At 37.5% G+C, this 18,686-nt stretch overlaps 1 protein-coding gene across 5 annotated transcripts in view; it reads right to left on the bottom strand.

Annotated features, from left to right (window-relative positions):
- LOC117296283 overlaps positions 1 to 18,686 on the bottom strand; it is a 91,133-nt gene that overhangs the window by 13,866 nt on the left and 58,581 nt on the right. For all 5 annotated transcript variants that reach the window (XM_033779126.1, XM_033779124.1, XM_033779127.1 and 2 more), the window contains 16 exons: positions 17,454 to 17,540; positions 16,285 to 16,382; positions 15,711 to 15,759; positions 14,924 to 15,018; positions 14,069 to 14,149; positions 13,392 to 13,649; positions 12,873 to 12,943; positions 12,023 to 12,113; positions 10,920 to 11,084; positions 9,475 to 9,579; positions 8,571 to 8,649; positions 7,914 to 8,015; positions 7,247 to 7,504; positions 1,735 to 2,063; positions 1,162 to 1,272; positions 603 to 725 (listed from right to left, as the gene is read on the bottom strand). In XM_033779126.1, coding sequence (XP_033635017.1) covers positions 603 to 725; positions 1,162 to 1,272; positions 1,735 to 2,063; positions 7,247 to 7,504; positions 7,914 to 8,015; positions 8,571 to 8,649; positions 9,475 to 9,579; positions 10,920 to 11,084; positions 12,023 to 12,113; positions 12,873 to 12,943; positions 13,392 to 13,649; positions 14,069 to 14,149; positions 14,924 to 15,018; positions 15,711 to 15,759; positions 16,285 to 16,382; positions 17,454 to 17,540 — 2,102 coding nt within the window. The remainder of the gene's footprint in view (positions 1 to 602; positions 726 to 1,161; positions 1,273 to 1,734; positions 2,064 to 7,246; positions 7,505 to 7,913; positions 8,016 to 8,570; positions 8,650 to 9,474; positions 9,580 to 10,919; positions 11,085 to 12,022; positions 12,114 to 12,872; positions 12,944 to 13,391; positions 13,650 to 14,068; positions 14,150 to 14,923; positions 15,019 to 15,710; positions 15,760 to 16,284; positions 16,383 to 17,453; positions 17,541 to 18,686) is intronic.

The raw sequence follows: 18,686 nt of genomic DNA, 5'->3' as shown, positions 1-18,686 counted from the left end.
GATTTTTTTCAAGGCTGTTTTGCCTCAGAAGAGTCGTTAAGCCACTCTGTCTCTTCCTTATGCCTCTTGTACACGGTACTTCCATGGTATGTTTGCAGGAGGTCAAAAGTTTTATCATCAAAATGTCAAAGTGAAATGCGAGGAAGATGGCGCCCTCGATAATATCAATAACAATAAAAAAACAAAAACAAAATTGCGCATTCTGGATCACAGATCCCTCGGTGCACTTCACAATTAAGAAAGTCTTTCTTTACAAAGAAACACTATAGACACAAATAACAGGTCAGTTGTATACGAAGATTAGAAAGGTAAAACATTAAAACTTACTTAAGAAAAAAATTTCTGCAAGAGTCAAAACCACATAAACAATACGTGACTTATTATGAAACCTAACCAGAAAAGTGACAAGCTGTAACAAATAAACAATACACTCAAAAACTTAGTAGCTAGAACAAAAACAAGGACTTTCTATTCGTAACTATTTGAAAAGCACAAACTACAAAAATACAAAAATAAACTCCTTTTAAAGGCTTTCTAGGCTTTGATGTGTTCAAACACACACACAAAAGTTTTCAAAAACTATGAAAGAAAGGAAAGCTCACCTTAAACTGCGATGGATTAGTGAAGGTGTCAAAGTCGGTCACGTCTGTTGAATCTTCAAGACACTTCAAGAAGATGGTCTGAAACTTGATGATCTCTTTGACATTGCCAAACAGGGCATCAATCTGAGAAGGGTGAAACAAGTTATTTGGTTATTTTTTTTTTTTGGGGGGGGGGATAAATTGTAAGGGAATTCCTTGTCAAGATGTATTTGATGATTAGACTGATGACTTTAAACCCATCAGCAACTTTCATCAACTATCTTCATGAAAATCTGATACCTCATCCAAAGTTTAGTTATTAAAAGGCGGAGTTTAGAAGCCCCCCCGATTATCAGAAAAGATTGTTTATTCATTAAGACACAAGTAAAAGAATTTGATGGTTGTGGATTCACAACCTGCTTTTGGTAAATTATTCCAAATACTTGAAATCACATACTTCGTCCCCTACAAGCCCCTCTATTATCAGAACTGATTGTTCACTCGTTAAGACACAAGTACAAGAATCTGATCATCGCGGTTTCACATCCAGACTTGATAATCAATACTCAAAATCTCATACCTCGTCTGCGGTGAGAAATGACTCGCTTTGTAGAGGCTCTAGATAACGAGTGACCAGACAGTTGATGTCCTTCACATACGCCCTCTCAGTCTCCTGAAGCTCATGGATCACCTGAGGTCAATTAGGGTCAAAGGTGAAGGGTTAATGAGGGGAAAACATAATAGGGGCAAAGTTGCCACAAACAGGGAGATTTCAAAAAAATTTTGGAACACGAAAAGTTTTTAGGGAACTTTCTGCAAAACCAGGATTCTATTTGCATCTCAGAGCATGTGTATGATTTTGGTGTTATAAATGAAAATTGCAGTTGCTATAGACGATGTGACCTGTGACATCACATGTTTGCAAAAGAGCCATCAATGGTATTTCTTGTGGATTACAAACATTTCACAACCCCGCTTCTAACCAAGCACCTCACCTTGCGTAGCTTATGCACAGCATGTAGCAATATTGTCGCATCGCTGACAACCTCCATCCCATCTGATAAATCCTCACCCACACAGAATACTTTGTACCCAAAACCATGAGGATTTCTTGTAGAATACAAATATTTGTTATCTTAACCAAGCACCTCACCTTGCGCAGCTTATGCACAGCATGTAGCAATATCGTCGCATCGCTGACAACCTCCATCCCATCCGCCGTCTCCTCACCCCCACGTTCCTCCCCTTCCATACCGGGGGTCTCCATGGTGCGGCAGAAGTCAGTGATGTGCTCTACCCTCTTGAGAAGCTGCTCAATCTGCTTGGGGTTCTGGACGTTGTCTTGCTGGCGTTGTTGCTCTTCTTCCTGCCTCTTCTCTTGCTCCTTGTTTTCTTCCTCGATGGGGTCGTACATGTACTTCAAGGGGGTAGGCTCTTGGGAGGATGTGAAGGATGAATCGTTGGTGTCTTCCTCCTCAAACGCTGTCAAAGAAAAAAAATTGATTGATAATTAGATTTAGTTACCAGGCAAGATATTTGGCCCGTTGGAAAAGAGTAGGGACATTGAGTACAGTACACGAGTTGACCTACATGTATATCTTGTGTAAGGTCAACAAACTTTTCAGGCCACTTAGTAATAATTTGGCTTTATGTCAAATTTGCATCGGGATAACGAATGATAATGTTGGTTTTACCCTTACACCGATGAGTGTTAGCACTGTATACTCAGTACTTTCCCGAGGTCTGTGAACAAAAATCACAGGCATATTACTCGGGTGGGATTTGAACCCACATACGTTGCAATTCTAGAGCAGTGTCATACCAACTAGACAGCAGACCACCGAGATTGCCCGTTAGCTACAGTAGAGGCAGTTCGAATCCAATATTTTAGCAGCAGGTACCGCAAAAATTTACGTTAAATATACATCAGGGATAAAGAATATTAATTTTGGTTTTAACCTTACATACTCAGTTTTTTACCGGGTTCTGTTGGTGGAATCCCACCCGAGTAATACATGTTTGCCTGTGATTTTTTCCACAGAACTCTGGAAAGTACCAAGAAAACCAGTGCTCACACATCGGTGTTATGATAAAAACCCATGCAGCAGTTCATAGAACCAGTTTCATCTATGAATCTAACCACACGCAGTAGTGATCAGAAAATGGTAACAAAAAAACATACCTTGTGTTTTATCCATGACAACCAATAAACCTACCATGCATTTCTCATAGCCAAGCTTTTATCACACAGTGATGATCAGAACATGGTTCAAGAATAAAGTTGAATATAATAGAAATTTGACTAGAGTACACTCTCAACAATTCTGGGTTTCTATACTGCATAAATGCATAAATGGAAAAAATTGCAAAAAACAATACCTTATTGTAGCTAGTTCTAAGAGCCAAAGTTGTGTCAAAAACTCAAACCACATAGTAGTGATAAGAAAATATGTCATAAATAAAGTTGAATACAATAGAAATTTGACTGTAGACCACTTTCAAAGAAACAATCCACATACATGTACAGTAGTGGTCAGGAAATTGTTCAGAAATTAAAGTTAAACAAATATAAAATTTTACTACACACTCCCAACGATTCTGGGATTCTACGTATAAAACTGTTAATAAACCTACCTTGCAGTTCTCAAAGACAAACTTGTGTCCATAAAAAAAACAAATCACACATAGTTGTGATCAAAACATGGTTCAAACTTAAAGTTGAATACAATAGAAATTTGACTATAAAGCACTCTGAGTTTCTGCACTAAATCCAGTGCACCTCATCCAAGCTGCTCATACATTATACAGTCCAGCATTAAAGGCACTGGACACTGTGTGTAATTACTCAAAATAATTATTATCATAAAACCTTACTTGGTGACAAGTAATGGGGAGAGGTTGATTGATAGTATAAATATTGTGAGAAACGGCTCCCTCTGAAGTAACGTAGTTTTCGAGTTTCGAGAAAGAAGTAATTTCTACTAATTTGATTTTGAGACCTCAGATTTAGAATTTGAGGTCCCGAAATCAAGCATCTGCAGAAAGCACACAGTTTCTTGTGACAAGGGTGTTTTTTCGTCCATCATTATCTCACAACTTCGACGACCAATTGAGCTCAAATTTTCACAGGCTTGGTACTTTTATGCATATGTTGAGATACACCAAGTGAGAAGACTGGGCTTTGACAATTACCAATAGTGTCCACTGCCTTTAAGAACAATCAGTCAGATTAGTAAAACCTGGAACACGGTCAGTTTTTGTTCACTGAATTGGAACGTTCGACAAGAAATAATAACCTTGATTATAATATACAGATGTAATAATTGCATCTGGTATGAAGATTATTGTTGGTTTGGTATGACCGTGTAACCTGCGACATGTTTACAGAAGAGGTAGCCCAAGTCACTCATTCCCTTAAAGGGATCCCTTAAAGGGTTTGGGTACTTTTTGTACGACACAAAAAATAAGGTCCATAAATTTACATCAAACTTACAGGGTTTGAAGATAATGATGATCGAAAGCTTCCCTTAAAATATTACTTTCTGAGGTGCTGTATTTTTTGAGAAATTAGTAGAACAATCTTATGAAAAAAATTATTTTAGCATAGTACATGTACATTGTACTTTCCAGTACTGCTGGTATTTAGGCGAATCTCCTGAAAACATCACTCTCAAAGAATTGACGACTAAAAATCTAAAAAACTGAAACGTCTACAGGTTAATTTTATAACATGAAGAGCTTCAATCACACAGTGAGTAGGGATTCATGTCTTGGTGAAAAACTTGACCTACAAAAGGTATTTTAACCCTTTAAAGGAGTCTGTGATTAGGCATTAGTGCTACAAACGAGCAACAGAGATTGAACACAGCCCAATACGCTATTTTAAGATTTATGGTGTTGACACAATACTATGCAATTAGATTTTGATAATTTTGTCTGTATACACCCAAACCAAACAGTGCATTCCTATTGTGTCAACCATATCTAAAAAAAAAAAAAGACCTATGGACGAGACTTATAATCTGATGTTCTATGGTTCTAGTGAGACTGTCTGATTTTTATCGTTTTTTTATATGTTGATTTTTGTGGGAATCATGAACAAAAATGTCAAATTTCCCATAATATGACAAGTATCTGGCCAGCCAGAAAGGAACTCGAATGTAGAAGGAATTTTTGTTTTCGTTAAAAAAACTTTGCAACAGGTTACAGATTACATGAAAAACAATTAAATAAATAAAAAATTGTGAGATATTCTAAACGACAAACACTTGAAACGAGAATAATTTTATGTCTACATACAGCCAATTTATGTAGACAAAATATATAAAAAGTATTGAACAATCTGTTACCACTTCCGGCACATTTCTTATGGGTAACAAACTAATGTTCCTAAACTGATTTTTTTTCTTCTTAAACAAATATCTGTTAAGCATCAATTACCTTCTTCTTCCTGTATTGATGGAGTCTCGTGGTTTATCTTGAATGTTCGAGACGACCGTTGAAAAAAAGACTTCCTCACGCTAGCTCGAAATGGAGCAGTTTGGCTCTGTAAATTTCCCATTTTTTTGTTTAAATTGCAGAAATCCCAGGTAAAGTTCAAAATCTGAAACTTTGATAATCTTAGCCTTATCTCGTCACATTTCTATGAAAATCTTTCCTCCAAAGTGACCAAAGAAAAACCGCACGACGAACGAAGAGACGATAAAATAAGTGCTGGGTCCTTGGTCAGATTTATCCATATCTAACAAGACGCCACGCAATTCAGTTACATTTCTTATTTAATCCTACACCTACATGTACATGTACTTCCTTATAGAAGCAAACATACAAATGCATAAATTCCAAGGTCTCAAAGGAAGGGTCATAGATTAGTAAATACTCCATATATAAACGACTGTAAATAAATTGATTGATGAGAAGCACTGAAGACGTTGATAGTATAAACTTTTGTTGAGAAAGGATTCCCTTCAAAGTGATTTGGTTTGGATTATTTTCCCCCCAAGAAAATATATGAATCTGGGAATCGACTCAATGCATGAGCTGTCTCAGATGTCTTAAGGGTTGGTGTCCATTCGTGAATGCTGCGGTCAAAGATGAGGTTGGTACCTGGACCCAATATCATGGAGCTGCTTAAGCAAAAAAATCCTTGTTTAGTAAAATCAGATTAACTCAATTGTTATGCTAAGTAAACACCAGCTAAATACCAGTCACAAGCAATGTATATGGCATAATATTTGGCCAGTAACATGTGTAAAATAAGCTTTTCGTGCTTAAGCAAATTTTTTGCTTAAGCAGCTCTATGAAATTGGTCCCTGCTGTCAGCTCGCTAATTGTCGATGGATTTGACAATCTTTTGAAAATACTGCAAAAGTTGGTTGCTGTTTTCTCAGCAAGGAGACACTGTTTTCAGCTAAAACTTTCACATGTGAATTTTATTGTATATTTCTTTAAAATTCTGCTTTTATCAAAAGCATTCTCCTGAAGACGAGCAGAGTATAAGTCCCTGTTTGAAACATTGAGACCACACCAGCTCTTTTCAGAGCCAACACTCCCTCAAAAGAGATATTACACATGGTTGATTCTTTCCTCCATGGTTGTTCCAGCAAGTATTTATAGTTACTTCTTATTTTGTTCACATGATTCAAAGCTTCAAAACACCACTTAAAAGCATTGTTGGCACAAGTAACAATCCATGACTTTACCTTTAAGAGAAGTCTACTGTTAGATTTAGTGGTCTTTAAGGATTAGCTGAGATGACAAAGGGATTGTAACAATAGGGGGATCAAGTTGGTGGGTGTGCTTAGGAAGCACTCACTGCTATTAAAGACCAGGGTTATACTATTATTGTTAAAAATAATCTGCTAAGCAAAAAATAAGTAGAATACCAGCCACAATAGGTTAATGTCAAATGGTATCTTCCTTGGTACCCATATTCTGGTAAGCAACAATTGTTTTGTGCTAAGCAACTTTTTCTGCTTCAGCAGCTCTATGAAATTGGGCCACGCCTTCAGTATTCTTCTTTTGAAGCTTAGTCCAATGACTGAGCATACCCTACACTATTTATTACCCTACACTAAAAAGGGAGAAAGCAGAGTGTCGGCCTCATTAACATTTCGAAGGATCTAAAACTTCTATTTAAAAGATATTAGATCGTCTTCTCCAGAAGACGATCAGAGCATACTGATCGAAACGTCGAGTTAATCCAACGGTTCTTTTCAGAACCACCCCAACTCATTGAGAGATTGTTATTACATGGTGTTACCGCAAACTTTTCTGTATCTTACTTCCACCATGCAAAGTTTCAAATCCTACTAAAAGATATTAACATATTTAACAATAATAATAGTTACTGAGTGATACTGGTATAATCAACATATCAATTAATGATATCAATATCAGAGAAATATTCAACAACAATATTATACTTACTGAGTGATGCTGGTATAGTTAACATATCAATTAATGATATCAATATCAGAGAAATATTCAACAACAATATTATACTTACTGAGTGATGCTGGTATAATTAACATATCGATAAATGATATCAATACCTGAAAGTATTCAACAACAATATTATACTTACTGAGTGATGCTGGTATAATTAACATATCGATAAATGATATCAATACCTGAGAAGTATTCAATAATAATAGTGTACTTACTGAGTGGCGCTGGTATAATCAACATATCGATCATATCGTCCGTCAGTCTGTTCTGGCTGGGTGGCGGTGGACATGTCAGTTGATCGATGTATTTATTGGTGTCCATCATCGCTTGAGTCTGAGCAAAGACTGTCCGGCTTGACCGGACGGTCAGCGTGACCGTGGAGCTAGTGTGAAGGAGGTTCTCGATGAAGAGCATGTCCAGATCGCAGACGACTCGCCCCTCGATGCAGAGGAGTTCATCCCCGACGTGTAGATCTATATTCAACGTTACAAAACATCGATAAATGTATTAAATTATCTTTTAAAAAAAGTATTTTTTAGTGCTGTTTGGTTTTTAATTGCAAGGGGACCCTGTTTTTGAGCTGGTGTATTTCATAGTGGGGTTTCAGCGTATAAAAGGGTTCCCACAACCCCCTGTGCATCTTTATAATGCCCTTTCAATGGTTTATCAAACTCTTATTTCTATTTATTGTCATCTTTGTTAAAATGTATTTACATGTATGTACCCCCGAACTGCGATTTTATGTCTTTTATCTGTGTAATTTTAAACAAATGTTGTCCTTTGAATGCCACGTAATTCAGCTTCGTGCTACCATTTTTCACCATGCAAACCTTCAAACACAAGAGTTGAGTAAATCAGTTGATAAGCTGAAATATTGCATACCTTGGTGGTAGGCTAGCCCTCCCTTCTCGATCTCACTGATAAAGACACACAGCTGATCCTCCCTCTCAGCATCATCCCCTAGCTCCGCCTCCACAGTAAAACCTAAATAGACACGCATAATAAACACATTGAAATATTTGGCAATGTTGTGTGTACAAACACTGATGCATCATTGCTCATAATGGCCGACTTTATAGACCATGCGACCTTTGGTTTACAATAAGTGTGACCCCGTACATTCTTTTAGCTAGTCTGGCAGGCAAGATACTGCACTGGTCATATGAGAAAGATGAAATTTTGTGTCATAATTTCAACATAAATCCATGAGAGTTATGAAAGTAAAAGCTAGACAAGGTTTGAGATGTGCCCCCATTCATCATATCAAAAGTTGATAAGAATTGGACAGTGCAATCTCCATAAAATATAAGATTTTATGCTTTCTCCCATTGAGCTGTGTACAAATCCTGCCTATAGGAAGTCCAGGCTCTGTGGCTCTTTTGTAAACATGTGATGTCACAGGTCACATCGCCTATACTCTCTAAACTAAAGTAAGAGCTATCTACAATGTCTTTGTTGATGATAAGCAGTTGCTTTCAGTAGAACTACAAAAGTAATAAACATGATAAAAGATAAAAACAAAAACCCATAAAGTCTTACCGAATTCCATATTTTCATTGAACTTGTAGAGTTCTACCTGATGAATGCATTTGGTGCATATTTCAATCTCGTCAAATTTCTGAGGAAAATAAACGCAAATGGGAAATTATTTGTCAATTGCAAAAACACTTAATACTATGTCACGGAACGAGTCTTTCCCACCTCCAAAGAATGAGGGATATTTCAAATCAGAAAGCTGGCTAATAATAAATTCACACCAGTATCAATCCCCCGTGTACTAGGATTGGCAGGCCTGTGTGCTTCGTTTTTTAAAGGGTAAGGGCACCAAGGCATTTTCGCCTTGAAAAAAAGGCAACCTATAAAGAAGTTGTAAATTTCTACTGGAGCATTTCAAGGGCACCAAGGCAATGACCAGGGGGCATGGAGGCAATCGTCTTTGATGGCTCTGTGACGTATCAGGCCTGGATTTGTAGTATTGTAAAAGAACCCTGAACACTAATTATGGAAGAGTAGGGGTTAACACTGATGTTTCTGGTTCACATAGCAAGCAAAAATATGTATTCTAACAACAACAACAAAAAGTACCACTGGAAAGATTAATTTTCAACCCATGATTATTCAAAATTAGACAACTTTAAAAGTTTAAAATAGTATAAATACACAGCATTAAAAGTACACAACCTGTAAGTCTGAAACAACAAAAAGTATGACAGGAAACATAATGTTCAACCCAAAAGTACACAACATGAAAAGGTACTCAAAATTAACAGATAAGAACAATTAAAAGTACACAACATTAAAATTACACAACAATAAAAAGTACAAAACCAGTTCGTCTGAAACACATCCTGTGGATGCCGTTTGGGGTTCACGACCTCTAGGAGACCAACATGCCACATTACAACAACAATATCGCATTTCCCGTTTCTCGTGTGCTCATTACCTCTTTGTCCAGAGCAGAGTTCTTGTCTGGTATGTTGAACTCGGCGCCGTAGCGCATGGCCTGTTTGAACCTCACGTAAAAGTTGTGGTAGTCCATCTGTCGATTCTGTGAAGGAGAAACCCAACAAAACAGGAAGCTCTCATTTTACTTCTTTTTTTTTAAAGGTGATAATGAAACATTTGAAAAGGAAGTTTATACAAGAGGTTTTGATTCTTTTGACGGTTTGAAAAAGGGAAAAAGAACAATGACTCTGTGAAGGAAACTGATTTTATTGCTCAGAGATTTGCGAATTTGGGGCTTGGTTTTTGAGGGAAAATCCAGAAGACTGTTGGGCTTGTAGCTCATAATGTATACCAGAAATTTTCTTATGAGACCAGAAAGAAAATGAGGGAAAAAAAACACCTTCCTGACACTCCAATTTCATAGAGCTACTTAAGCAGAAAGTATTGCTTAGCATTTTTTTGATTCGTAGAAATTACCAGGATACCAATCACAAATTGTACAAGTGGCATCGTAGTTTGGCCGGTAACCTGATTCAGGTAAGCATAATTTTGATGTGTATAGCAACTTTTTATGCTTAAGTTGATAAGTATGCTTTTTTTTTTGGATAATGCAGCATTTGAAAGGGAATTTTATACACAAGGCTTTGATTACTTTGACAGTTTGGCAGTTTGGAAAGGGGGAAAAGAACAATGACTATGCGCAGGAAACTGATGTTATTGTTCCGAGATAAAATTTGTGAATACAGGGCTCGAATTTGGAGGGAAAAACCGTATGACTGTTTGGCTTGTAGCTCAAAATGTGAACAGGACCAGAAATTTTCTGTAGTATTCCTGTGATTTTTTTTCAGAGAACTCGGGAACATCGGTGTAAGGGTAAACTAAATTAATATTCTTCATCCCCGATGCAAATTCAACATCTATTAGAAATGTTCTTACGAGAAACCAGAAGGAAAATGAGAGAGCAAATCCCTGACACATGGATGATGTTGCATTTATCACGTTTAATTGCAAGCACTAAGGCATGTTTGGGAAGTTTTATCTCATTTTGTCTTCTAAGTTTTCAACTTAGAAAGAGTCATTAGGTGACCAGTTAACAAAAAACATGACGTACATAAACCAAAATTTCTATCAATATTTTCTTGCATTTTTGATGACCAACTGAGCCTAAATGTTCACAGCTTTGTTATTTTATGCATACTCTTGAGAAACACCAAGTGAGAATAATAGTCTTTGTCAACTACCAAAGGTGTCCAGTGCCTTTAAAATGAGTTGGCATTATGGCCACATTAATTTGTATTTTGACATCACACTTTGCTTAGGAATTAAGATCAACTCATTCTATGAAAAAGTCAGCCCCTGGCTACTATGCTTGGCGACAATCGAAGTTCCACGAATGAAGCAAAACTTTTACCCCTCCTATCCCTACGCCCAAAATGAACTCACCACACAGCTTCCGATGAGTAGATCCTGTACGGTCATACCAGGCCTCAGGGTTACCATGGTGCTCTGATTGTCTGGCAGTAACACCTTGACAAGAGCGCCCTCCATCAGCTGTTCCGACAAACACTCAATCTTATTCTGATCCTCTTGCATTTGTTTCTCAAACATCTGCCAAAGCAAAAAATAATTGCTGAGTTAATTCCAGTAAGCAAAGTAGCACTTGGTCCCATCTGTTGTGTAACGCATGTAAAATAACCCAGTGCACCTATCGAATAGAGAAGGGGTTCGCCCCGGTGTTCCTTGCTGCGGCTGCTGTATGGGCCGTAGCACCTTGTAAACCCTTATAAGGTGCTAAATAATTGGGTCTCAGAATTCATCACTGCAATAACATATCTTTTTGAAAGTTTGTAGCGCCTTGTTTTGTAGATACGTGCGCTATATAAGACTTTGGTAGATACGTGCGCTATTTAAGACTTTGATATTATTATTATTATTATTATTATTATTATTATTATTATTATTATTATTATTATTATTATTATTATTATTATTATTATTATTATTATTATTATTATTATTATTATTATTATTATTATTATTATTATTATTATTATTATTATTATTATTATTATTATTATTATTATTATTATTATTATTATTATTATTGATTACTAGAGATGTACAATAAAATGGTTCAATCTCAAAAAGCTCTTTTGTAAAGTTTTCAAATTGTTGCTGAAGTCAAACAGCGGAAATGTACCAATGCATTTGCGCCCAAAACTTAACCCGCAGCCAAAAAAGAAAAAGTGTGTTGAGTTAATATTTATCTTCAATAACAATGTCTTAAAGCTATGGAAGACCATTGGTTTAGGAAGATTAAATTCATTGTAATTACATGTATCTACATGTAGTCTAAGTAATTATCTACATGTAGAGGGCGTTCCCTCCAACTCTTTACATACAAAAAACCATTGCATACAATTTTATTATTAAAATTTCAATTAAAACAGTGGATCCTTACACCTCAACAGAGGATTAAAAAGTATTTTGTTTTTGGGATGCGAGGCGAAACTTGATGGACTTGAACTCAAGAGGGCAGTATTTACCTCGTTCATGATACTATCATCTGGTGTTGTCGGGGCTTGTCGCTGGTCGCTCTCTTCAAACTGCATAGGGGGTGCTGTCGTACTTTTTTGGCTAAAAAAAAAAAAATCATATTCTTTAATTTAGCAATAAACAGCTATTTCTATTTTCTTGATTACACATCCAACAGCACAATCAGCATCAAACACAACATGGGTAAGAAAAGAGAGGAAACATATATGACACTTGTAGGGTAAATGGACCGTGCAAGTCTCCCGCATATTGAAATATTCTTTTGACTACTTTGGTCCCACGTACATTGCTTTAAAGGCAGTGGACACTATTGGTAATTACTCATAATCATTATCAGCACAAAACCTTACTTGGTAACAAGTAATGGGGAGATGTTGATAGTATACAACATTGTGAGAAACGGCTCCCTCTGAATTGACGTAGTTTTCGACAAAGAAGTAATTTTACACGAATTCGATTTCGAGACCTCAAGTTTAGAATTTGAGGTCTCAAAATCAAGCATCTGAAAGCACACAACTTCGTGTGACAAGGGTGTTTTTTCTTTCATTCTTATCTCGCAACTCCGACGACCAATCAAGCTCAAATTTTCACAGGTTTGTTATTTTATGCATATGTTGAAATACACCAAGTGAGAAGACTGGTCTTTGACAATTAACAATGTCCAGTGTCTTTAACGCATGAAGGAAACAAACTTGCATATTACATTTTAAATGTTCGAAGAGCGGTGAGACTTGAACAATCTTATCGTGAGGAGGCCAGTGTTGCCGAGGATGCAAAGATTTTAACGGTTGAAATTTTGGGTGACCAATAAATAAAAGCATTCACAGTCTAGTTCCTCACCTCTCAGCCAGCCGTGCTGCGTCTACTGCTAATGCAGTTGCACCTCTAGATCCTCTCCTCAAGGTACCAAACTAAAACCAAAACAACATCAAACATTGTGTTAAACTTGATCAGGAGATCATCTAAATAAGTTAGAAGCATTCATAGGTTTGATACTGGATCATGAGACTTGTGCTCTTGAGCAAGGCACTTTAATCATAATTGAAAAAGGACAACAGTTTAAAATAAGTAAAATAGAAATCAAAGACTTATTGATCAAAATACTGTAAAAACAATGAACCTTAGGTACAAAAAAGCATTTAATAGTTCACAAAAAAATATTAATCATAACAACCGACAGATACAAAACTCACTGCACATCCCAAAATGCTTTCTCAAAAAGGCAAGTTTGGATTTAAAAAGACTTTGTGAGTGCAGCTTACAAATATTATCTGATGGCAAATTATTCCATAGATTAAGTGCTGCTGAATAAAAATAATTATTTTGTAAAGTAGCAATAATTCAGAATATTCTTCTTACCAATCCTTTCTGTTTCTTGGAGCGAGGCTTGGAGAAGCGGCCCTTCAGCCCCATGGGGTTCCTGGCACTGACCAGGGCATGGAGTGAAGACACAGAGAAGAAGTCTAGCTTGGAGAGGGTGTGCTTGGTGGGCTTAGAGACGCAGGCAAGGAGGGTCTTAGGGTTGGGTAGCTCCGAGCCCTGGAGGGAAGCCAGGTAGCAGCGGTGACGGTAGAGCTCCAGGTGGAAGCGTTCAAGATTTAAATCCCACTGTGCAATCTGTAATGAAAACAAATCCACACAATATATATTTGGTTTGCAGTAATGAATAGGGTAGGTGGCCTTAGCTTTCGATCCAAACCGGACCTTCTTCAGAGGCAAGTAACACCATGTACAGTGTATGTCTTTACTAGCCAGGTAGTTAATGTGCTTTTGAGAACTTGTCTTACTTTATTTTCTACTACTGAGGAGTAAGTTTTTGGAGTTGATCAAAAACTGATCTGCGCGGAAGGTAGAAAACCAGCCAGAACTACAACTTTAGCTTTAGTGGATTGAGGGGACTTCTCAATATAAGCTTCACTACTGCAGAGTGAGTTCGAATTGGTCTCAACGTTTTATAAAACTCCTCCAATATTCTAACCCATGGAGGAAACACAATGGCTTAGAGTTAAATAATGACTGTGGGTTTGGGGGTGTACCTGACTGACGATAGCTTGTTTGTTCTTGGCTTGGATCACCACGGACAACTGCAGTTCAGCCATCTTCTTCATCTTAGTCTCCTGAAAACACAAAATCAAATTTGACAATAATTGAAAATATAAAAAATCAAAGTTAAAAAAAAGATTCAGTTTGTGTGTTATCAATAACAAGAATCAAGGAAAACTGACCGGGTAAATTTGAAATAAATTAGTCAAAATAAATTAAAAATCAAGATAACTTCCTCCTTGTTTTGATAAGTTAATTACTTAGTAGGGTTGTAATGTAGCTAGACCAATTTCATTGGTGGGCAATAAATATTATTTTTTTTAAAGTCCACCAAGGGCGAGCGGATCAACAAAATGATTAATGTTTAATAATGGGGTCATCATTGCTGAAATGCAAACTTAAGGCATGAGTCCACATTTCAAAAGTGTTCGTGTTATGGGGCCATGCAATAAGTTGAATGGCCTTTTAACCGTGTTCTTCCTCTGTGACATTTTGATACTCCTTATCATTTGCTGTGTCTCAGATCAACGCAACAATATTTTGATTTATTCTAGGGAAAATCAGTGCGGGGCGGCACAATGTTTTTTGCACAGAGTACTGGGCAAAAATTGTGAGTCCTGGGCTGTCCCGCCCAGCACCGCCCAGCACCGCCCAGCACCGCCAAGCACCGCCCAGCACCGCCCAGCACCGCCCAGCACCGCCCAGCACCGCCCAGCACCGCCCAGCACCGCCAAGCACCGCCCAGCACCGCCCAGCACCGCCAAGCACCGCCAAGCACCGCCAAGCACCGCCCAGCACCGCCAACACCGTCCTACGTGGCTACAACTCTGTTTCTGAGTGTAACTTACAGATTCTATTTGTTGTTCCAGTTTCTGTGTTTCTGATCTGAGGAGTCGGATGGTGTCATCCTTGCCGTGTTGTCTCGCCAAGGCAGATGCACACGCTGCAGGGAATAAACAAGAGAATGGTTGCAAACTTTTAGACAAACTCATGTAAAAAGTGAGACTTTTTTTTTTTTTTGGGGGGGGGGGTCTGGGTGGGGAGTACAATGTTGTCACTGCAGTGCAGAAACGTTACATCTCGATTTTTGCAAGAACAGTGTATCTCAGTTTTGCAAAAATGTAGTGTCTAGCTTGTAAATGCTCTGCGCAAAAGTTTTGTTCCTCGGCGCGATTTGTTTTATATGTGTTAATACGGGCTGATAACGGTCGGACAACAAACTCATGAGTAATGTACATTTTTGTTTTTGAATTGCACTGAGATGATGTTCTATCTGATTGTCTTGTTCTTTAACATCAAACAACCAGCTAAGAAATTTAGTAGGGCATGGAAAAAAAAACACCAAATACAAGTTTTGTTCGAAATGTTCTGTTTTGCATACAGCCAAGTCAATTGCACCTAAAAATTATGTGTCAATACCATGCCGCCTTAACTGAGCATTATTACACTCTATAAGACCAGGGGGGAATTGAGTTTAAAAAATGGCGCAAACTAAAACAAGAAACGAGTATTTTGGGAAAAGCTCTCCAGCACAAGGCAGTATTTCAGTGAGAAAGTTATTAAAAAAATAGGATATATTTGTAATAGTTTCGAGGGAGGTACATTGTATGGTGCCTTGTTTGAATTCACACTCACCTGAATGGATACCAGTGATCCAGTTTTCAAGCTCAATCTGACTTTGAGACTGAAAGAAAATTCAATACAAATTTCATAATCAGTTATAAACCACAAGGGAAACTGACTAGGTAAATAATATTTTAATTCAGGGTCGAACAAAGAAAAATTTACTAGAGGATGATATGAATCTTGGACCAGCTTGGAGAATTGAGTAAAAGAGTTTTAAACATTGACACGTCTGAATGGCCACTAGTTTTTCAAAATATTGAAATTCCTAATGATTTGATTGACAATTACAGAAAGGTTGAATTGTTGAAGTGTTGAAACTAAAAAAGAATGATAAATAATACCGGGCATGATATTTGGAACTTCACCTAAAATGAATATCATTGCACGGCTTTTGTACACATTTATGGCTGTTTGAATTTTGCTGATTTTTTAAATCAGATAAAGTAGGGGGAAAACATCATGTTTATAATACACCATAAACAATTTCTACCTATCATTTTCGTTACAACTTTGCACTCCACAAAAACCTAACAAAATAAGTCACTACATAAAGTTCTTTTGGTAGATAAAAACTCAGACAAACCTGAAGTAAGTAAGCGTCGCCAAAGGCTGTACTCAGACAGAAGATGTTATCTCTCTTGGGATGCTCGGGGATTGCTTGAGCTATTCCTCCTTCAACAACTGCAAAAACAACGACGGGGGAAAACAAAAATGTTAAGCTGTGAGTAGAACTAATCCATGCCCCAGAGGGGATCAAAAATACCAACAAACTCTGCCAAAATGCTTGGGCCACCCATTTGCAATGTCATAATAAACATTCCCTGTCCACTCCCCCCCCCCTCAATATTTATGTGTTGATGGGAGTCCCGAAGAACATGCAAGGAGAACCAACATTGAAAGGGAGCGCGAGGGTCGTGGTGCGGGGGCCCAACAAGATATGGCCGAGATTGTAGACCCAATTTTGTATATTTTCCAATACAGTAGAGCTACTTAGGTAGACGATGGTGCTTAATAGTTTTCTGCTGAGCAAAACGAAACAGGATACCAGTTGCAGATGGCATGGTATGACAGTGTGATAGCCTTTACTTGGTAAGCAGAATTATTCTGAGCTTTGATGAGTTTTGTGCTTAAGCAGCTCCATGACAGTGGGCGCTGGCAACTTCAATAAAAAATGACAAAATTAATTTTACACCACCAAATCAATTTCATAAGATGAAATCAATACAAACGTGAAGCAAAGCCTTTTGTGACTAATACTATCATAGATTGGTTTAAATCAATAAATTGACTTGATTTGATTCATCAACATGTCGTCACAAAAGGTATGATCAATGGGCGTTGAAGAAAAAGTAGCAGCAATTGAATGGGTACAATCTGTGTGTTCAGATGCATAAAAAAGGCTTCAGGGGTGGATTTCACAAAGAGTTAGGACTAGTCTTATCTCGAGTTAGGACCAGTTACTCGTCCTAACTTAGGACTATCCATGCAATTTGTATATCTCATAGGACTAGTCCTAAGTTAGGACTAGTCCCAACTCTTTGTGAAATCGACCCCAGGTCAGAAGTCTTTTAATATTTGAAAGAGAAGTTACCTCATTCTAAAAAACTATGTTACTTATCAGAGGGAGCCGTTTCTCACAATGTTTTTATATTATCAACAGCTCTCCATTGCTCTTTACCAAGAAAGTTTTTATGCTAACAGCTATTTTGAGTAATTACCAATAGAGTCCCGTGCCTTTAAAGATGTACTCACCTAATATATGCCTAGGCTCAATGTTATCATCCGGAGTGGTCTTATTCTCACAGTGATAGAAGAGCAACATTGTACCCTTTAGACAAACTAAACGGGGAAATACAAAGACAGGTTTACATGTACGATTTGAAACTTTGCATGGTGGAAATACGATCTGGAAAGGTTTGCGATAACACCATGTAATGACTAGCTCTATATGAGTTGGGGGTGGTTCTGAAAAGAACCGTTGGTTTCAACTCGACGTTTCGATCAGTATGCTCTGTTCTCCAGAAGACGGATCAGAGCATACTGATGGAAACGTCGAGTTGAAACCAACGGTTCTTGAAACCAACGGTTCTTGAAACCAACGGTTCTTGAAACCAACGGTTCCTTCAGAACCCCCCCAACTCATTTAGAGATACTGTAGTCATTACATGGTGTTACCGCAAACCTTTTCATAGGGTTATAATGTATGCTTCTTAAAAAAAAAGAACACAACCACAATCATCGGTACCAAATGAACAACAGATAGATATTGAGTAACTCTTTGCAGATCTTGTATTGACCCTTTGCACGCGTGTCACACGCGGGCCGCGGTGACTGATGCCACGCTCACCATGTAGGTTTACGTGTATTAACGCAGCGTCGCCTAAAATGCACACTTTACTGCATAACGCGCAGCATAGAGTTATATATGAACACGCACAGTGAAATTGCCCACCAGTATGGCGCATTCAAGATTTATATGATGATGACGTCAGGTGAAATGGGTCAATATGAAAAACTCAAGCGCTTTTTATTCATCATTGACACAGTGATTGTTAATTGATATATAAATAACATGAGTTACATGTAACTGCTACATCAGGGTTTTTTAAACTGTTATTCATAAAATAGACTCAAGCAAAAATGCATCATAATTAAGCTGTGCCCTTAGAGTCTGCTTTAAGTCTGATTATTTTATCATTGGTAAAAATTGTACTTTAGGGAAAACAAATTTAAAATGTGATTTAAAAACAAAATCTTGGCGTAATACAATTTTTAGCAGTTTATGATACTAAGTCTTTTTTTCATTGCAGCATTCTCCCTTGACTGCTGGCCGAACAATTATTTTAATAATCAGCAATGATTTAATAGATGTTAAATTTGCATCGAGGATAAATAATAATTAATTTTTACACAGGAGTACCCGCTGCTAAAACATAGGATTCGAACTGCCTCTAGCTACCAGGCAATCTCGGTGGTCTAGTTGGT

Source organism: Asterias rubens, chromosome 11 (assembly GCF_902459465.1).
Source record: "Asterias rubens chromosome 11, eAstRub1.3, whole genome shotgun sequence".
NCBI classification, from domain to species: Eukaryota; Metazoa; Echinodermata; class Asteroidea; order Forcipulatida; family Asteriidae; genus Asterias; species Asterias rubens.
This window is presented reverse-complemented; position numbering and strand designations above follow the sequence as displayed.